Genomic DNA, 21,789 nt, shown 5'->3' with positions numbered 1-21,789 from the left:
AAACAAAAAGGACTTTTTTCAATGTGTATGGTTGAGATTCATTAAAAACATATAGATGAGTTAATATACAAAATTTGAGGAAGATTAGAGGTGATTTGGACTGAATTGGCATCAAAATTCGTAGTTAAAATCGAATTCAAAAAGTTCTTATGCGACACATGTATCACGCATGTATCTCACACGCAGGTATACATGGATATACATGTGATACACATTTGATACAAATATGATACATATATGATAAGTGATACACAATGTGATACACATCATTTTTTCATGCTCATCTTCTACTTTGAATTTTCAATTCAAACTACCTCAAAACTCCATCAAATCATCCCAAAACTGAGACTCAAACTCTTTAAGATGTATCCAATATATTCTAATAACAGCCACTCAAAAGAAAGTAAAATTTTGACTTTTTTGGCTACAAATAGCTAATTGGTTAATTATATAAGTAATATTTTATGAATTTGCCAATTTTTATAATAAGTTACTTATAAATGGACATAGCTGGTATTTTTCCCAATAAATAATGGTAAAGAAATGGGCTAAACCCATATATTTTTCTTATTGGCCCATGTACAAAGACATAAGTTGTAGGAAAAGCATTAATTTAGGTCTTAATAAATAATTAGAGAGATAAAAAAATAGAAGAACATTAGAACAAAGGGAAACGGAGTTCTGGTAAGCGGCGATCAAGTTGGAGAAGAAAAGTTGGGAGGCAATCAAACTCAGGTATTTATCCCTCACAGTAGTACGCGAAATTAGTTTTGCACATAATTTAGTTTGTAATAATTATATGAACCAATGATTAGGGGGAGACAAATTAAATTAATTATAGGTTTATGTGTACAATGTTATGAAGAGAAGACCTTCTGTACTGGTTTTGGTTTCTACTATTACATAGTTTGAATTTTTGTTGTCTTCAATTGAGAATAATGATTACCTAATGATTATATGATGACTGATAATTGGTAAAGATGAGATATGGAATTGGAAAGTTGAACGAAGTCTCCATCACTGTCTTTTGAAAATCTGTTTGTAAAATAATCTGAAACTACTACATGGAATTCGTACTACCATATTTAAGAAAGGAAACTTAGGAGGTATAATGTCCAATAGTAATAACGTGATAATGAATAGATTAAATGTTAGATGATATCTTTGGTATAATGCACAGTGGCACTGTTTCGGCTATTTGGTTAACATATAACTGCGTACTCGTTGTTATTAATTGGACCAAGGGTTGACTCTGATTTTAATTTGCCCTAAGATTATGGAAATCATGCACCTAGACTAATTAGGACATGTTATTCAATATTTTGAATAGATTGAGCCCATTGGAGGCCGTTTGGTTGGTGTTCTAGACGTTGCAAGGTTGGGGAACTTCCCGTTAGCGAGATAAGTAAGACTTTAAGCTTTGATGTTTGCTTTTCTAAAATCCGTTTTGAAAATGTGTTTTCTCTGTCTGGTCCATGTATTGGGAATAACATGCGCTTGGCAGAATCGGTAGTCTTAGACTAGCCGCAAATATATTATTTTATGAAAAATATAGGGAAAAAAATTATTTTATAAGTTGTTTGATGGCGTAATATGGCTGTGAGCCATGATGTTGAGTTTGATATGGCTGTGAGCCATGGTGTTGCGTTTGAAACGGCTGTGAGCCATGATGTTGAGTTTGATAGTTTGATACAGCTGTGAGCCATGGAGTTGAGTTTGATACGGCTGTGAGCCATGATGTTGGGGCATTGTGTATGCCTTTGTACATCACCCGAGCATTGTGTATGCTTCTTGATATATTTGGGGCATAATGTATGCTTCAGTAAGCATTGTGTATGCTCCATTACATATTTTAGGCATTGTGGTGTCGTTATGGACTCGTAGATGTGTTGGTTAATTTCTTTCACTGCAATTACCATAAGTCCTTAGTGTGTACTCTTGTTGGTTAATTCTTATTAACTCTGTTGATACATATATATATTATGTTATTGTATAATTATCGTATTTATTATATCATTCTTATTGTGGTGTGTTTGTATGTATTTCAAGTGACGGGTCGAGAATCTTACTGGGTTATATTTACGTATAACTCACTCCTTACCTACATCTTTATGCAGATACCATTGCGGGAGATAGAGCAAGTGGCTGGCAAGTCTATTCGAGTGGATCCTATGCTGAGGTGAGCCATCACATTGTTCGTGGAGGCTTTCGTTTCTGCTTTATCTAATTCGTGTTAGTTATTTCCTTTTTCTTTTGGATTTGCATAGCCGTCAGTAAAACTCATATTACTCTGTTATATGCTCCATGGTCTTAGTTTGGGATTTGGGCTAGAGTTTTATTATTTGAGTAATTGTTGGTTTTTCTATCAATTGACTAAGGTATTGGGTGATAATCATTTCCTCTTTAATTATTAATAATACCTTTAGGCCTGCACTTTTTCTCTCAGTGTTTGTGTAAATGGTTACACGTTAGAGAAAGGGGTTTGCCTGGCAGGTGGTGTTAGCTGGGTGACAGTCACGTCTAAGGGGTAGTTTGGAACGTGACATTTCGGACCATGATGGATGATGAGTGCATTGTTGGTTTTCTGCTGATCCCTAATGCCTCTGGTGTTCTTCGCAATCGCGAAGGTAAAGCCGCAATCGCGAAGTGTATATTGGGCCACTTGTGGTTTATTCATCGTGTATGAAACGGGTAGACCGCATTCGCAGAGGTTCGAAATGGTTGTTCTGCGAATTTGCGCCAATGATACCACGTCCGCATTGTGGAGCTGGCAGTTAGTAGAGTTACCTTCGCGATCGAGAGGTCGATGCCGTGTTCGTGAAGGGTTGGCATCGTTGTGCATTGCGTTCACAAGGTATGTGCCGCAAACACAAGTGTATTTCTGTGGGTAGTGTAGTTTGTGCTTCGCGATTACAAAGCTGATCCCGCGATCGCGAAGTGTTTACCTGAGTATTGCTTATGAGATATCATATTCGGGGATTTTACTCATTTTATCACATTTTGAGTTTGGAAGGTCGAATTTGGGAAATTTGGAGGGTATGTTTACGATATGGATTGGGATAAGTGTTTTTTACTCGGATTTGATTATTTTACATGATTCCATCTTTGATTTTGGCATTTGATTAATGAATCTAAAAGAGAAATTTGGGGGTTTTGTCAAAACTTTTCTAAAGTAAACATTTGAAATTTGAACGTCGACTCGGAGTCAGAATTGGATAAAATTAATATGGTTAGAATCATATTCGAATGGGTTGTCAGAATTTGTGAGTTTTATCGGGTTCCGAAGTGCGGGCCTGGGTTGACTTTTGGTTGACTTTGAGTATTTGATTAAAGATTCGACCTTTATCATTTGATTTTGTTTCCTATGGCGATTCTGATGTTTCTAAGTTGTTTTTTGGCTAGTTTCGAGCCATTTGAAGGTCGATTTGTGCGGGATGGCTTTTCTAGAGTATTGTTTTGGCTTGTTCTAGGTAAGTAACATATCTAAACTTGGATTTGAGGGTAATTATCCCTCAGAACTATGATATTTGACATGTGTTAGGGGACACATGTGCTAGGTGACGGGCGTGTATGACTGCACCGGGTATTCATGATCCGAGTAATTCTTAGGCTATTATTTGTCTTGTTTTGCTATCATGCTTGTATGATATCATGTTTCCTCCATTTGTATGACTACGTGAGATATTATTCATGCTAGAAATCATGTCTAGGTTATTGCTTAATTGTTTGATAGGGTTATTTTTGCCATGTTGAGCTATTTGTCTTAGCCGTAGTTCTTTTTTCCAGTCATGATAGTTGTATCCACATGTTATATATCTGCCTTTGTGCACCTTTGGTATATTGTCTCATATGTTATTGTTGTCCTTGTACATGAAACGAGTTTGAGCTAAATTTGTGGCACATTCTGATAGCATATGTTGTATAATTGGATTATGCTTTTATGAGATATTGGCAAATGGAGACTTGAGCGGATTGATGACTGATATGGGCCATTGAGCCGTGGTGAGTGATAGTGAGGCGACGCTTACGTCGGGGCCCCGTATTGGGCTCAATGTTATTGACATTGAGGTGATGCGTACATCAGGCCTCGCATTGGGTTAAGTGGTATTGTTTTCGAGTGACGCGTGCACCAGGCCCCATGCTGGGCTACGTGATATTGATTATTGATTAGCGCTTGGGCCAGGATCTGCTCCTCCGAAGTTTGATATTACAGTGAGCGCAGACACTATGATATATATGTGCTTTAGTGAGGGGCATTTATGCTAGGCATCCGTATAGTGCTAAGTGGTTGTGTGTTTGATGGTGATGGACATTTGTACAAGACACCTTGAGTGTGCTGAGTGTGAGTGTATTTGATAGCTTCACTATGATGTTATTGACTTGACATGTAGGCATATAGATGTATCTTTCCTCATGCTAGATGGTAATGAATTGTCTACCCGTTGTTGGAAGTTTGGAAAATCACAGTTTCCTTGTTAAACTCTTGTTTTAGTGATTTTGGAGAAAGATTTGGGCTTTAATTGCTGTACTTGTAAAGCATGTCTAATTTTCCGTATTTTGTGAAAAAGCTGATCATGATATCTTCTGAGTTATTTACTGTTACTGCATTATTATATCCTGTGTTGTTATTGATTATTGATGTTGGACACTGACCTTCTTCCAAGATCATTACTACTTTCAGCCTGAGGTTTTGTTACTTATTGAGTACATTTGGTCGGTTATTTTCATACAACACTTTTGCACCTTACATGCAGATCTTGGAGTTGATGCTGCTATGTATGTGGGAGCTAGCATTGAAAATGTACATTCTTTCCGGATATTCATACCACTTGTCATTGGTAGTTTAAATTCGCCTTCGGTTTATGCATATTCCAAACATATGTTATATTTATTTTCATACCAGCTTTATAAATCTAAATTTTAGCGGCTCATGACTTGTACTACCACTCCTTGGGTTATTGCATGAAAATTTAATTATTTCTCTAATTAATTTCTTATTATTTTTATTAGAATTGTATTGACTATTATTTGGCTTACATATCGGGTTGGGTTAGGTGCCATCATGACTAGGTAGATTTTGGGTCGTGACAAGTTGGTATCAAAGCCATAGGTTCATAGGTTCTATAAGTCATGAGCAAGTGTCTAGTAGAGTCTTGCGGATCAGTATGATGATGTCCATACCTATCTTCGAGAGGCTATGGGGCATGTAGGAATTCTTATCTTTCTTTCCTTATCGTGCGACATTGATTCAGCTTGAAGCGTATCTCTTTAAATTTCTTCCATTTGTTCGTATGTTATTTTGAGAACTCAGTATCAGCGGTGCATCGATGGCTTGTAATGTCATAGATGAGGTGCGAGATATATTCTTGGTGTTGTGGAGATAGGCCAGTCTGGAGGACTTGAGGCCAGGTTCTGACCACAGCTTGGGTTCGGTGGTTTCGATCGTGTGAGTATGTTGTGATTTTGGAATTATATGTCTGTTAATGTCCCTAAGAGTGGGATTGATGTCTCAGTGAGTGGTTAGATAGATATATGATGAGTATTATGCAACTGCAAAATGTGCTTAGATGGTTTGGATGTGACGAGAAGAATTTTGCTTGTGATGTAAAAGGACTATATGTACTTGATTTTTGTCTTGGTGTGTTGTGCAGTCTTGGGTTATGAGTATGTTAGGGATCTTTTAGTTACTCATTTGTGGAATAAAGTAAACTCTTATGTCTTGTTGATGAATTTAGACTCAGAAGGATTAACTGATCGCATTGTGGTTGTGACCATGATAGGGTCATCGAGTGATGCCGGTTTGAGGCTAAGCATGTGGGTTATCTCCTGCATAATGTTCCGAGGTTGTATGATTCTTACGAGGTTCTGTGAAGAGTTTTCTTTCTACCAGTGGGATGTGTAAGTGCTACAATTTGAGTTGGATCGCTTGAGGGAGTTCACACGACTATCACGAGAATGTATGTGTGCTTAGCAGATGATTTGAGGTATTTTATGGTTAGTGATACATGAGCTTATGGAGGTTTTAGTTGAATTACAGTGTGGGATTATGGCAGTTACGGAGTAAATGAGTTGTGGGTTATCGGATGTTATGTTTTATGGCTTTGAGCCAAGTGGAGGAGTCTGCTATCAACGCTAATATTGCATGGTCAGGTGTTATGTCAATTTTGGGTCTAAGGCACACTTGTGGAACAGTTATGACTTGAAGAGGTGGATTTCGAGGATGACTCGAGTAAGGAAATTTCTAGATGCATGATGTAATACACTTTATGGATATATGGAAATCTTGAAGTGATTGAGGTTTGTTATTTGAGGTGGATGTGGTGTGGAAGGATTAGGGATTCGCTCGGTTGCTTAAAGGTGGGGTTACTTCTTTATGTGTTAATAAAGTACAAGTCGTTCGACTCGTATTGGTAGTGCATTGGAAATTAGAGTAGAGTGGATGACTCTCGAGAAGATTATAATGCGTTCAAGCTTCATATGTGGTATTTTAGGATTTCCAAATTTGTATATGGCTAAAATCTGAGATTTGCATTGAAAGGTGTCGAGAATTACGACATTTCTGTATCATTAGTGGTTCTACATTTTAGTATCAGAGAGGTTAAAGAAACAACTTCAAATTCACAGAAGGTCTCTTCAAAGTAGGTATCTCGGTTATGGTATTTTGGGTGCTTAAGAGGGAATACAGTGGCTTATGGGCTTTATGATGACGTGGTTTCATGCTAGGATCTCTTATGATGAGCTTCAGTTAAGGATCGTAGTGTACTGACAAGAAAAAGTGTTAACTTGCAGGCAAGTCAAAGAGAATTCAAAGAAATAGGTTAGCTTGGTAGTGGTTTGGGTCAGCATAGTAAGAAAAGTGATTGGTTCCTTGGTGTGGTAAGACTCTACAGGTGTTTTATGGAAATACTCTTGGGTTTGGCAACCTGCGTGACTTGGTTGAGTTAGAGGTATTCAGTTCTGATGGCTTATTTATGTGCTAATGGGTTTTGACGAGTTTTCGATGATTTTGATCACGGCTTGGGCGGATGTTTTCAACATGCATGAGGGGTATGTTGCGTATTGTACATTTTTCTCCTGAATGGGGTATAGTGGAGGGCTTTCGGCTGACAAGGTGACTATCCTTTTTGTTATTCTGAATTGATAATGGGGTTCTCTTATTTTAATATGACAACATGATGGATGCAGATGAGGATGTGTATTCTACATCGGGGCGAATTTTGTTTACTCAGCACAGCTATTGTTGAGGGGTATGTCATTCGGTTAGAATAGATCTTGTTCATGTCTAATATGTTCCATGTGTTACTTTTTATGCTACGATAGGTTGGGAGACTGTTTTCTATTCACACACATGATGTGGTTCTGTTTAGGCCTTGCGGCAAAAATTGAGTGAGATGGCTTGGGGTGTTGAATGGTTGATTACGCCTTGGTTATCGTCTTCCTGTTTGTGGTACATTTTTCTATCCGTTCCTCCATGGTTTTGGTCATGCACTTTACATGTTTATTGTTGATATGCATATGGTTATTGATTGTGAGCATCATGGATCGAGGTATTTCATATGGACCAGTGTTTGGATTGGGTCACGCATTGCAACGGAGTTCTGTTGGGATATGTTCCTTTTGTCTTATTTCGTGTGTTTTGTTTCTTCTCTGTGAGATGGGTCCTTCGCATTGCGTTTTATGGTGATAACTGTTGAGCTTGCGGGACGGTTCTCTCACTTAATTCTATTTCCATCATTGGGTACATTCGAGTTGTTGCTGATTTGGTGCACGGATTGCAAGGTATGTGGATCGAGGTAGTATAGGTCTGGCATGTCGGTCGAGCAGCTTGTAACAGATGAGATGAGATTTTTGAATCTGGAATGGGTGATATCAGATTTGATTAAGGTATGTTTGGAAGAATAATGTCACTAGTTAGCTTAGAATTTGGCTATAATTCTTGTCGAGCAGAGAGCTCCACGACTTGTTGATCTGATAAGTGGTTATGAGTTTTTGCATGTTTCTTTCATCATTGGCAGTGTACGAAGGTTCAGAACGAGGTTTTTATGTGATTCGAGGTATGTCGCGGTACCGATTTGTTGTTGAGCAACTATTATGGTTGAAAGTTATTACGATGAGTATCTGAGTTATGCGGTATATCATGTGGGTATATCTTGGGTTATGGTTATGGATTGATACAACTTGTTCAGACTTATACGGTGTATAGATTCGATATTCGGGTCTTATGATAAATTCCGGATGTTATGGATTGGGTTCTAAGGTTTATGGACAAAGGTTCAAGTGAGGATCTTCAGTTAGGTTGTATTGTCAGGCTTATATAGATTAAGGTGACATGGGATCATCCATGAGTATGTGTATGATGAGTATACACAGTGATTTGATGGCTTTGGAATAACTCTTGGTATGTTCGAGGATGAACATATGTTTAAGTGGGGGAGAATGTAATGACCCGACCGATCGTTTTAAGCATTTGCATTTAGTTATGTGGTTTGAGGTCTAATCGGTGAAAATTGGAAATTTAAAGGCTTGAAAAGTCCGTATGTTTTACCCGGAGTTGAATTTGATGATATCGGGTTCAGATTGTTATTCCAGAAGTTGTAATATATTCGTTATGTCATTTGGAAATTGTGTGCAATATTTGAGGTAATTCCGAGTTGTTTAGACATGTTCGACGTAAGTTTAGAATTTGGAAATTCGAAATAGTTCATTAAGCTTGAATTGAGGTGCAATTCATGATTTTATATTATTTTGCGATATTAGAGGCCTCGAGTAGGTCTGTGTCATGTTTTGGGACTTATTGTTATGTTCGGACAGGGTCCCGAGGGCTCGGGTGTGTTTCGGGGTGGTTTCGAACCATGATGGATAATGAGTGCACTGCTAGTTTTCTGTTGATTTCTGATGCCTCTAGTGTTCTTCACGGCCGCGAAGGTAAAGCAACAATCGCGAAATGTATTTTGGGCCACTCGTGGTTTATTCATCGTGGACGCGATAGGTGGAGCGCGTTCGTAGAGGTTTGAAACAGTTTTTTCGCGTTTGTGCCAATGGTACCGCGTTCGCATTGTGGAGCTGGGAGCTAGTGGAGTTTCCTTTGCGATCGCGAGGTCGATGCAACGTTCGTGAATGGTTGGCAAAGTTGTGTATTATGTTCGTGAGGTATGTGTCACAATCATGAAGTGTATTTCTGTGGGCAGTGAAGTTTGTGCTTCGCGATCGCGAAGTTGGTCTCGCGATCGCGAAGTGTTTACCTGGGCAGTGCTTATAAAATATCATATTCGGGGTTTTTACTCATTTTATCATATTTCAAGTTTTGGAGCTCCGATTTGGGCGATTTTGGAGGTGATTTTTACGATTTGGATCAGGGTAAGTATTTTTGACTCATATTTGATTATTTTACATGATTCCATCTTTGAATTTGGCATTTGATTGATGAATCCAAAAGAGAAATTGAGGGTTTTTGTTAAAACTTTTCTAAAGTGAATATATGAGATTTGAACATCAATTTGGAGTCAGAATAGGATGAAATTAGTATGGTTGAACTAGTATTCGAATAGGTTATCAGAATTTGTAAGTATTGTCGGGTTCCAGGTTGTGGCCCGGGTTGAAGTTTTGGTTGACTTTGAGTATGTGATTAAAGATTCGACCATTATCATTTGGGTTTGTTTCCTATGACATTATCTAAAGTTTTTGAGTTACTTTTGTCTAATTTTGAGTCGCTTAGAGGTTGATTCGCACGGGATGGTGTTTCTAGATTATTGTTTTGGCTTGTTCGAGGTAAGTAATATATCTAAAGTTGGATTTGCGGGTAATTATCCCTAAGAACTATGATATTTGACATATGTTAGGGGTGACACGTGTGCTAGGTGACGGGCATGTGTGTGCGCATAGGGGTATTCATGATCTCGGTAGTTCTTAGGCTATTGTATGTCTTGCTTTGCAATTATGCTTTTTTGATATCACGTTTCCTCCATTTGTTTGACTATGTGAGATTTTATTCATGCTAGAAATTATGTATAGGTTATCTGCTTAATTGTTTGAGACATGATAGGGCTATTTTTGCCAGATTGAGCTATTTGCCTTAGCCGTAGTCATTATGTTCGATCATGATAGTTGTATCCATATGTTATATCTCTACATCTGTGTACTTTTGGTATGCTCTCTCACATGTATTGGTGTCCTTGTACGTGGCACGAGTTTTAGCTGAATTTGTGGCACATTGTGATATTCCATGTTGTATAATTTGATTATGCTTCTGTGAGATGTTGGCAAATGGAGACTTGAGTGGATTGATAACTGATGTGGGCCATAAAGCGGAGTTGAGTGATAGTGAGGCGACACTTGTGTCGAGGACCCGTATTGGGCAAAGTGTTATTGATATTGAGGTGACGCGTACGCCAGGCCCCACATTGATATACGTGGTACTGTTTTAGGGAAGCCTGGGCTATGTGATATTGATTATTGATTAGTGGTTGGGACAGGATCTCCCCCTCCCCCCCCCCGGAGTCTGATATTACAGTGAGCGCAAGCACAGTGATATATATGTGCTTGTTGAGGGGCATTTGTGTCAGGTATCCGTACAGTGCTAAATGGTTTGGTGTGTGATGGTGAGGGGAATTTGTGCCAGGCACCTTGAGTGTGCTGAGTGTGAGTGTACTTTATAGCTTCATTGTGATGTTATTGAATTGACAAGTATATATTACATGTAGGCATAGAGATGTATCTTTTCTCATGCTAGATGGTAATGCATTGTCTGCCCGTTGTTGGAAGTTTGGAAAATCACAGTTTCCTTGTTAAACTCATGTTTTAGTAATTTCAGAGAAATATTTGGGCCTTAACTGTTATACTTGTAAAGCATGTCTAATTTCCCGTATTTTGTGAACGAGCTGATCATGATATCTTCTGAGTTATTTACTATTACTAGCATTATTATATCCCGTGTTGTTATTGATTATTGATGTTGGACACTGACCTTCTTCCAATCACGTTACTACTTTTAGTCTGAGGTTAGGTTTGTTACTTATTGAGTACATGGGGTCGATTGTATTCATACTACACTTCTGCACCTTGCGTGCAGATCTTGGAGCTGATGCTACTATGTACGTGGGCGTTGGTATTGAAGATGTATATGCTTTCCGGATGTATCTACCTCTTGTCCTTGGTAGTATAGATTCGTCTTTTGTTTATATATATATTCCAAACAGATGTTGTATTTATTTTCATACCATCTTTATAAATCTAAGTCTTAGCGGCTCGTGACTTGTACTACCAATCCTTGGGTTATTGTATGGAAATTCAATTATTTCACTTATTAATTTCTTATTATTTTCATTAGAATTATGTTGACTATTGTCTGGCTTACCTATCAGGTTGGGTTATATATTATAAAGACGAGATGGATTTTGGGTCGTGACAAGTAATATAGTTTGGACCTCACATGATGAACAACAAGCCTGTTATTGTGAATGTATGGAATGCTGACTTCGATTTCAACAAGGAGGTGCTCCAAACTGTTCCAGTGTGGGTGAAGTTCCCAAACTTACCTTTTAATTGTTGGGAAGCATAATCGCTAAGTAGGATCAGTAGTAGATTGGGTGTGCCGATGTATGCAGATGCATGTACATCAAAAGTTGATAGAATCTCATATGCAAGGGTTCTAGTTGAGGTAGATGGTACAAGAAAATTTCTAAAAACCATTAAAGTAGTTGATCCAAATGGAAGAGAATTTACTCAGACAATTATTTATGACTGGGTACCAGTTTTCTGCTTTAAATGCATGCAAATAGGGAATAAATGCATCCCTAATGAACAATAAGCACCAAAGCCAAGAACTAAAAATCAGAAGCAGGAGCAAGAATGGAAACAAAAGCTAATAGTTATCGGGAAGGAAGCACAACCAACTAGAACCAGGAGAAAGCCACAACTACTATGCGGAGAAATCAGGGGAACTAACAGACCACCAAAAAAGGGAGATGAAAGGCAAAAAGTAAAAGAGAAATCAGTTTCTAAAGGACCCCAGAAAAGCATACAAGATGTACACATGCTCAGTACTGCCAATAGATTTACCATATTGAATGAATCAGAACCAGGTATGGCAACTCAAGGTGAAGCAGCTGGAAGGGGACAATGTAGTTATGTAGTGGAACTAGGCCTACCCAAACAATTTTCATACCAGTATGAAATTAGTTACTTGGAACATTCGGGGCCTAAAGAAAGTGTATAAGCAGAAGGAGATTAGTTGTTTATTAAGAAGAGTAAAGTTAGCTTGATGGATATTTTAGAACATAAAGTAAAAGAATGCAATATAGTACAGATTATGAATAAAATAGCTCCTGGATGGTGTTCGGAAGCTAATTACTTACATAGCAATAGAGGAAGAATTTTACTATTATGGGATGGTAAAGATGTAGACTACAACTTGTTGGGAATATCCAGTCAATGCATACATACCTCAACTCCTATCAGATCTCTAAATATAGGATTTATTTTCACAGTTGTGTATGGTCTATACACAGTGGAAAAGAGGAGATCACTTTGGAATGAGTTGAGAAGCTGGCATAGTGGACATCAAGGTCCATGAATATCAATAGGAGTTTATAATACAATAAGCTTTAATAATGATGGAGAAGTTTGAAGCCTTGTTCAAGAATGGGAAGTCAAAAACTTTAATAGCTTCATGGAAGATACTGGATGCCTGAAACAAAGTCAATAAGAAGAAATCACATATGGACTAATGGGCACACTTATAGTAAGCTGGATAGATCTCAAGTCATCACTAAATAGATGCCAAGTATGCCTCACTTAAAAGTGTTAGTGATGAAGCCTACTTGTTCTGATCACTTTCCCCTTAGTATTAAGCTTGATGCTGAGGAGGACCCAAGACCTAAACCTTTTAAGTTTATGAACCAATTGGTTGAACATAATGATTTCTTAGAAGTACTCGTTGTGGCTTGGAATGGAAATTCAGGAGATCATATTATGGAAACAGTCTAGATGAAACTTAAAAAGGTAAAACAAGCAATGAAGGCCTTGAATAAAGCCGAGTATGATGGTGAGAGAAATAGGATAAAATAATGCAGGCAACAACTCTTAGAGCAACAAGAACAAATGGAAGAACCAGGCCAATCTGTAAACAAGATTGAAGCTGAAAAAAAGATGAAATTACAATTGGAAAAATGGGTGAACATAGAAGAGAGCATATTGAAAAAGAAATCTCGAGTTCAATAGTTGAAGTTGGGGATACTAATTCTGCCTATTTCTCTGCAAGCTTGAAACAAAGAAATGCCTAAAATAAGATTAAGAGTCTCATCAATAGTAATGGGGGAGTATTATAAACGAAGGAGGCCAATGAAGAAGAGGTGATGGGTTTCTATAAGCAACTATTAGGATCAATGGAATGATTTTGAATATCGGTTTATTAGTAAAACTCCTTCTCCAGCAAAACAATTACCTGCAATTAACCCAAATGTCATGAGGGATGACCCAGTTTTGAATAGAAAACAACAGCTTCTGCTGATTGCCCTTATAATAAGTGAGGAAATATATCAAGGCTTGAAAGATATCAGTGATCACAAAGAACCTAGGTGTGATGTCTTTGATGCCATGTTCTTTAAGAAAGCTTGTCCTGTTATTGGAAATGAAGTTACTGCTGCAGTGCAAGAAGTTTTTTCCAAAGTAAATTTGTACCGAGCTATCAATTGCACTACTGTCACTCTTATCCTGAAAGTTGCTAATCCTTCAAAGATCACAGAGTACATACCTATATCTTAATGTACATTGTTATACAAGATAATCTCAAAGGTTCTTACTAAGAGGTTGCAGAAAGCTATAGACAGGTTAGTGGATAAAAATCAATCTACTCTTATCCCTGGTAGATTGATCAGCGACAATATTATCTTTATCCATGAATTAGTCAAAGGATATGGTAGAAAGGGATTATCGCCAAGATGCATGTTCAGAGTACACAAGAATAGAGCATATGATTCATTAGAATGGGGTTACTAGGAGCAGATTTTAGTATGTCTACAATTTCCAGCTAAATTTGTTGGATGGATCATGAGATGTATCAAGACAGTATCATACTCCATAATACTCAATGGTCATCCAACAGTCCCTTTCCCAGCCAAGAAAATATTAAGATAAGGAGATCCCCTCTCATCTTTCTTATTTGTTTTGGAAATGGAATACCTCACAAGGCTTCGAAAGCAACTAAGGAAGAACCTCAACTTCAACTATCACCCAAAATACACTAAGATGAATATTGTGCAATTAAGCTTTGTTGATGATCTCCTTTTGTTATGCAGAGGAGATACTATCTCCAGTTGATGTATGCTCACTTTCAGGAATTTTCTCAAGCTTCTGGTTTGGTAGCAAATGCAGACAAAAGTTCCATATATTTTGGAGGAGTAAGTAGTGACATTCAACAAAAAATGTTGCACCTGCTAAGCTTCTCGCAAGCTCACTCTCTATCAAATACTTAGGGGTAACCCTTAGCACTAAAAGAGTATCAGTAGCACAATGCAAACCTCTTATTGATAAGGTGTTAGGGAGAATTCAATCATGGACTACAAGGTTCCTATCATATACTGGTAGAATTCAAATGATCAGAAGTGCTCTATAAGAGGTGTTGAGTTGTCAAAAAACATTGATTGCATAGGACAAACTATGTTATCCTAGATCAGCGGGAGGGATTAACATCCTTGATGTGATCACATAGAACAAGGAAGCCATATGTAAACTCTTGTGGAATTTGTGTAAGAAGAAAGATAAGATGTTGGTGCAGTGGGTTCATATTTATTATGGGAAGCAAGGTACAGTGTGGGGAGCACAACCAAAGCAAGCCTCATGGATAGTACAAAAGATTATGAAGCCAGAAAAATACTATAAGGAATTTGGCTGGACAGAGGATGAGATACAAAGAACTGAGAAGTTCTCCATCAAGGAAATTTATCTGAAGTTAAGAGGAGAAGGTTAATTGGAGGAGGTTAGTATGTACAATGTTGCTTCTCCAAAATATATTTTCAGTCTGTATTTGGCCACATGTGGCAGGTTGCTTGCCAAGGAGAGGCTAGAAAAGTGGGGATGTCTAGATAATGTGAGTTATTCCTTATATGAAGCACATTAAAGAACATTGATCATTTATTTTCAATTGTACCTTCTCTGCACAAGTTTGGAGAGCAATATTGTAGTGGCAAGGCATACGACGACAACCTATGAACTGGCAACATGAGATAGAATGAGCAACCACACATTATAGGGCAAAAATGCAACAGCTGAAGTCTACAGAATGAGCCTAGCAGGATCCATCCATTATATATGGCAGGAGAAAAACCTTAGGATCTTTCAAGCTAAGAGTAGAAATGCAACGTAGTTTATTAGAGCTATTGTACAAGAGATACATTGTAGAGGATGAATGAAGCAAAAATTAGCAAGAAGATTGCAAGAGTTAGATTACTATCCGTGTTCTTAACTGATATATCTGGATACGATCTTTTCTTTTATAGATAAGGAAGGGCAGTGAAGCTTACACACATGGGGTTGTATGTCCAGTGTGTGTTCTCTTTTTCTTATGTTTTGTAAATATTATGTGGTAAATAAAATCTTTACTTACCATAAATAAATAAAAATAGGCATGCTGCAAGTAATTGATTTAGGCAGGTTAAAAACAACTCAATAAAATAACTTACAGCAGTTTCTTGATAAACATGCAAGTTGCGAGCAGTTCATGCAGACAACTTGCAAGCAGCTGTAGAAAAGCGTTGCAACGGCTTTCTTTATTTTATAAATAGGGAGCCAAAATAGTCTGTTATGTACATCGATTTCAAGAGAAATAAAATCTATTTCTCCCCTGTAATCTTTAACTATATTTCTTGTCTTGCATTTATATTATTTATAATACCTATTTTATTTTAAGTTATCCTCTTGCTTAGCTAGCCTGAAAATTTTGGTGCCAACCAAACTAGCTTTACGAATAAAGCTTTCTTCAAATTGACTGGTTGTTGTTTACCGATTGGTGCACAACTGAGATTCTTTTATCTCTATGTTCAAACCAATCAAAGAGTTAGCTTTTTTTTTTTTATATAAAATAAGATCAACTAAATATTTTCTTCATTTAATGGTCGACCAATGGGCACCAAACCCATTCATATCCAATTTGTTCACGGCGCCGTAGTAAAGAGAAAGAGGCCCCATTCACTCTACTACTTGCAGATAACATTTTGTTTTCAGTCTTAAGTCTTAACTAGTCATTACTTTTGGTGACATCCCCAGATGGTGGCCCCTTAAGTTTAAAAAAGAAACACATCTATGTATGAGTCTGTTCTCTTACCTTATTAATTAGTTGTATGTTCTATTGTGGAAAACTTGAAGAAGTCGTACAGGTTATGTGTCTATGCAAGATAAATACGATTTCGAACATTTAATGTACCCTTTTAATAATGTGGTAACACCATGTGCAAATTGTATGAAGATTTTGTTTCAACTTTCAACTGCGCATTTTCCGATCCAACAAAATGAAACGGTGCGGTGAGATAGTTGAATTTTTATCAGCCTTAATAAGAGAATAGCGTAACCTTTCAATTTGTACAGCTTTATTATTATATTTAGTGTGAATCTGAATTAGTTATATTTCGAATACTATAAAAAAAAAAAGACATGTCGTTGTTGGCCGCTTCATAAGTCAGCTTTCCATTATATATATATGTATGCTAAAGTTAATTGTGACTCATCGTTCTCTTCCTCCATTAATTACTCCCACATCACCAATATTCTAGAGCACATATTTCACGTTTTCATTCACGTCCATTTCATGAATACATAACACCACCCAACCTTCCAACTTTTTTATGCCTCCCCCTACTCCAATCCTTTATCTCTTTAAATTTAGATATCATTTGCAAATTGCAAACTCCCCAACACCTCTTGTCTTTCTTGCCTTTCTTTTTCTTTTTTAACCTGATATACGTGTCCCCAAACACGGACGTTTTATTGCTTAGCGCATTTTCTTAGTATTAATAAAGTAAAGTAGTGTCTAATCACCATCATCATCGTACTTTGCTTTGTATTATAGCTGGAGATAATCAGACACCATATTGGGAAAGAAAACAGAAAAAAGAAACTAGTAGTAGTAATGAATAACCCCAGAGATTGGCCAGAACCCATAGTCCGAGTACAATCTTTATCAGATAGTGGCATCTACAAAATTCCAGATAGATATGTGAAGCCACCAACGGAGAGGCCAATATCATTACATACTAATGATGTTAACATCCCGATCATTGATTTTGAGGGATTGTTTAACGATGAAAGCACAAGTTTAGTTGAGCAAATATCAGAGGCATGTCGGAACTGGGGTTTCTTCCAAGTGGTGAACCACGGGGTTCCTACAGAGCTCATGGACCAAGCCAGACAAGTATGGCGAGAATTCTTTCACCAGCCCATGGAAATGAAGCAGTCTTACGCCAATTCACCCAAGACTTACGAAGGCTATGGCAGCCGTCTTGGTGTAGAGAAAGCTGCCATTCTGGATTGGAGTGACTATTATTTTCTTCACTATCTTCCTTGTTCTTTGAAAGACCAGAAAAAGTGGCCTGCTCTTCCTCTTTATTTAAGGTACGTACGTACTACTCTGCCACACTTCTTTTCTTGGAAAGTTACTCTACTGTTATATTCTGATTTTCCTTCTTTATATTCAATTTTAGGAAGATTATGGGGCCTCAAGATTTGTTGCCCTTTTGTGGTTACTGTTACAGTGTAACATTTTTTCTTTAAAAAAAATATAAGATAGGTAGACATTTTTTCTTAAAAAACATAAGAAAGGTAAGATGGGTTTCAATTTGATGTCTTGTTTTAATTATTTTCCGAGCAATTAGGTTTTCAAATAGTAGTAGTTTTCTGGAAATTTTTTGAAGAAAATCTTATTGTGCCTGGTATTTTGTGTTAAATTCCTGTAAAAACATACAATTTGTTTGACTTTATTTTCAAAAAGTAAAAGAAAATTAAAATTCCGTTTTTAACAGTTTGCTTTTTATTTCTTATATAAATATAATTTCTATTTTTAAGTTCTTATTATAGTTCTACGAATTTGGAGTTTTTATTAAAAAAAAAAGATTTAAGTTATATAACACTGATAATATATACTCCATCCGTTTTAATTTATGTGAACTTATTTTCTTTTTATCCCGTGCCAAAAAAGAATGGCATCTTTGCCTATTTGGAAATAATTTACCTTTATGCAATGATTTATAGCCACACAAAATATACATGCTTCATTTTACACCACAAATTCAAAAGTCGTTCTCTTTTTTTTTTTACACTCCGCGCTCAGTCAAATGGATTCACAAAAAGAAGTAGTATATAAAAAAACTATCAGGACGTAGCAAGTTAGTAAATATTTTTACCATCTACTGCTTACTTTTAATTATATAACAATTGATCGATGTATAAATCTGAACGCTTATGCAAATGGTGTAACAAAAATGCAGGGAAGTAATTGAAGAGTATTCAAAACAAGTGGTGAATTTTGGGGGGCGTTTAATGAAGGTATTATCAGCAAATCTTGGATTAAGAGAGGATTACTTGCAAGATGCATTTGGAGGGAATGATATTGGAGCATGTTTAAGGGTTAATTTTTATCCAAAATGTCCACAACCAGATTTAACCTTAGGTCTTTCTCCACATTCGGATCCTGGTGGCTTAACCATTCTTCTCCCTGATCAGCACGTCGCCGGCCTTCAAGTTCGCCGGAACGGCGACTGGATTACGGTAAAACCAGCTTCGCATGCTTTCATTGTCAATATTGGTGATCAAATTCAGGTGAGTTAAATTACAAAAATTAACTTCTTTTTTTAGCTACTACTCAAAAATTTCACATGTTGTGTTTGTGTGGACATAAATGGAACATATCACATGGGAGGGGTCTTGTTTTCATATGATTTCCAAATAAACCAACAGTCAGTACCACTTGAATTTGCTTTTGTTCCTGGTAAAGCAAAAAGTATTATAAACGTGCGTATATTAATTAATATCATGCCTTACCAGATGCTGTGTCAGTACGTTCGGATAAAGTAGAAGGCTGAAAACAATATATTTAAAGACATATTGTAGATTGCATCAACCAGCTGTTTAATTAAGGAAAAGTCTTAATTAACTTTTAGATAAATACCCATTTGACCATCAATACTACTCGCTCCAATTCCCAAAATTTGCTTTTTGAGACTTATCTTAAAAAGTAAATTTGAATTAGATCTAATTTAATATTTTAAAATCAAAATCAAAATATTTAAAAACTATAAAAGTACCGTAAGTTGCAAATCTTCTCATGTCAATATAATAAAAAAATTATGTTTCATAAAATTGATCATAGTTTGAATCTCGAAAAGCAAAAAACACACATAATTTGGAAAGAATGGAGTAGTACTTATTCTCAGTATTTTGCAAATAGTTGAGCTGTTATAGTAAATATAGTGGTGAATTATTGAACTTCTTGTTTGAAAATTATTTAGATGAAATTATGATTTTTACTCACATTCAAGTGAAATTGATGTTAAAATACAATTCAAAAGTCATTCCCCCACTAGAAAACTAGATAGCTACAACAGCTTTAAAAATTAGAAGAAAAAAAAAGTCTTTAGCGCATGCACAAAGACCAAATGCAATCGAATCCCATCTAATGTTTCGAAAGAGATATTGCAACTGTAACATATATTTTGTAAATTTTTTCAAGATTTTTTTAGTGATATAGATCATTGAGGATATAGTTTAAAAACATTTTAAAGTATGACCAATTGTAATGACGCTTTTAGATAAGTTTTACAAAAGTCATAATACTTGAATTTATAATTAATGAACCTATCACGTGGACAGCCGAGGAAAAGTTGATATATGAACTATGGCAATACAAAAACACGTGGTTGTTAAATCTTGGATCAAAGAAGTTTTTTTAAAAGTTCGTATACTTTTTCCTGTGTATTCATTCAATATTAAACAATATTAAGAAACTGAAAAAAGTTGTTTGGCTATTTCCAAATACTTTTATGTAATAACACAAACCCTTTAAAATACAATAACTATCCAATTTTTTTTATAAAGTGAAAAATAGCTATAGATTCTTTGCCGACAATCGTATATTTAATTTAATTTAATCACGTGGGTAAATGGTGAAAGTACCTCAACTCTATTTTTTCTATCTAAAGATAAGGTACAATAGGCAATCTTTGACTGCAGTCACTACACTACCAAAATTGAAAACCCTACTAGATTCTAGCATCCACATTGCCCATCAAGACGCCAATACACCGTTCTATTTCTTTTTCCTTTTGTTTTCTTGTTTTGTTTGGAGGGTAGGGTTTCTAAATAATTGAATATTAAAGATGATCCATGTGATTGTAGCTTTACTTTTCTAGTTATACTATATTATTACTGTTGTTATTATTATTATTATTAATTATTAATAATAATAATAATTGAATATTTAGTTTTTTTAGTTTTTGGTGAAAATGATTGTTTAACCTGTTTGCAAACTCAGCTTTTGGAAAACTTCAAACAAAATCACCAATTAAATAGTTAAGGGCATTTACTTTTTTTGGCACTTACTCTATTGCTCTATTTATGTAGGTACTAAGCAATGCTATATACAAAAGTGTAGAGCATAGAGTAATCGTAAATTCAGAAGAAGAACGAGTTTCCCTTGCATTTTTCTACAATCCCAGAGGTGATTTGATGATAGAACCAGCTAAAGAGTTGGTAACACCACACAATCCTCCATTGTATCCACCAATGACTTTTAATGAATATAGACTCTACATAAGGACAAAAGGCCCTCAAGGAAAATCACAGTTAGGGAAATCCCAAAAATCTTCAAGATGACTGCAAAAATATTACTAGAATAAGGTAATTACTATGAATAGTCACCGGCATCCGAGAAAGAATAGAAGAATGGGTTCTATTATGAGATATACGATGTACTATAGAAGTATGATCATTTCTTATGAACTTATTAAGAATGACTGATCTAGTTCATGACCTATTAGAAGTAAAAGGCGTTCAGATGGGATCTTCACAGACAAAAAAACATTACTGGATTTTTATTAAAGGGGGTGGGGGAGTCTTATTCGGTATTCAACGCCTGTTTTTTTTTTTCTTTTGCCATATTTATTTTGAGTAAATTGACAAAATGGTGATCAACTGTCTTTATGCCGATTTAAAATGAATTGTAAATCCTGCTGTTTAATTAGCAACAGAAGAGTATAATTAATAAAGAAACTGTTAAACGAAATAAATGGAAGTGATAAGAAGTTATGGCCCTGTTTTATTTGGTTCTATCTGATTAAATGTTAAAAAGTGGTCCGCATAAGCTTCTCTTCACATATGGAAATTGGCCAAATATATCCCTTTAGTATCAGAAATTATTCTTATTTACCCTTTGTTATACTATCAGTGTATTTGAACCCCTACCGTTATACTTTAGTTCAAAATTGCCCTTAATTTTAACAGAGGGACACGCTGCAGCTCAAGAGCAAAAAGCCTAACCTCCATTTTAAAATATCCGATCCAATTAAAACCCATCCCTAATTTAACCCATTAGCTCATTAGCCGACCCATCCGAAACTTCACTGGAAAAATCTATCCGCCAACTCATTTTTCTCTCTTAGCAAACCTTCGTCTCCCATCTTTCATTTCTTATTCACCTATAAACAAGAACCATCTCTCAATGTTATATCATCATTTTCTCCTTTATTCCAAAATTTTCATTTTAGAAGAATAATTCATCTAAGACTATCACAAAAAGCAGGAATAATT

The 21,789-nt window shown here is 36.2% G+C and overlaps 2 protein-coding genes across 7 annotated transcripts; both read left to right on the top strand.

Moving 5' to 3' along the window:
• Nucleotides 1-613: 613 nt before the first annotated feature.
• Nucleotides 614-15,575, top strand: LOC104092146 (uncharacterized). 6 transcript variants are annotated; one of them, XM_070197013.1, is made up of 6 exons: nt 614-735; nt 2,118-2,179; nt 3,403-3,470; nt 4,755-4,801; nt 11,069-11,152; nt 11,361-15,575. In XM_070197013.1, the coding sequence occupies exons 2-6, from the start codon at nt 2,172-2,174 to the stop codon at nt 11,409-11,411; spliced, it is 258 nt and encodes an 85-aa protein (XP_070053114.1). In that variant the 5' UTR covers nt 614-735; nt 2,118-2,171; the 3' UTR covers nt 11,412-15,575. The 6 variants fall into 6 exon arrangements, 4 of the variants coding, with proteins under 4 accessions (XP_070053114.1, XP_033510978.1, XP_070053113.1 ...); XM_033655087.2 differs by having other exon boundaries at nt 4,755-4,838; XM_070197012.1 differs by lacking the exon at nt 11,361-15,575 and adding an exon at nt 1,331-1,405 and having other exon boundaries at nt 4,755-4,838; nt 11,069-11,328.
• A 1,153-nt stretch (nt 15,576-16,728) lies between these two features.
• Nucleotides 16,729-21,294, top strand: LOC104092145 (jasmonate-induced oxygenase 2-like). The gene is made up of 3 exons (XM_009597672.4): nt 16,729-17,601; nt 18,474-18,804; nt 20,605-21,294. The coding sequence occupies exons 1-3, from the start codon at nt 17,120-17,122 to the stop codon at nt 20,854-20,856; spliced, it is 1,065 nt and encodes a 354-aa protein (XP_009595967.1). The 5' UTR covers nt 16,729-17,119; the 3' UTR covers nt 20,857-21,294.
• The last annotated feature ends 495 nt before the right edge of the window (nt 21,295-21,789 follow it).

Source organism: Nicotiana tomentosiformis, chromosome 3 (assembly GCF_000390325.3).
Source record: "Nicotiana tomentosiformis chromosome 3, ASM39032v3, whole genome shotgun sequence".
Lineage (NCBI taxonomy): Eukaryota > Viridiplantae > Streptophyta > Magnoliopsida > Solanales > Solanaceae > Nicotiana > Nicotiana tomentosiformis.
Note: the sequence above shows the minus strand (reverse complement) of the source record. Positions and strands in the feature narration are given on the sequence as shown.

Bases quoted from the DNA above. Each gene is read 5' to 3' on its own strand.
- LOC104092146 (XM_033655086.2), top strand. The intron at 3,471-4,754 runs GTAAGTAACATA...CCTTACATGCAG, and splicing joins ATTGTTTTGGCTTGTTCTAG to ATCTTGGAGTTGATGCTGCT. The intron at 4,839-11,068 runs GTAGTTTAAATT...CCTTGCGTGCAG, and splicing joins ATTCATACCACTTGTCATTG to ATCTTGGAGCTGATGCTACT.
- LOC104092145 (XM_009597672.4), top strand. From the start codon at position 17,120: ATGAATAACCCCAGAGATTGGCCAGAACCCATAGTCCGAGTACAATCT. The intron at 17,602-18,473 runs GTACGTACGTAC...ACAAAAATGCAG, and splicing joins GCTCTTCCTCTTTATTTAAG to GGAAGTAATTGAAGAGTATT. The intron at 18,805-20,604 runs GTGAGTTAAATT...CTATTTATGTAG, and splicing joins ATATTGGTGATCAAATTCAG to GTACTAAGCAATGCTATATA.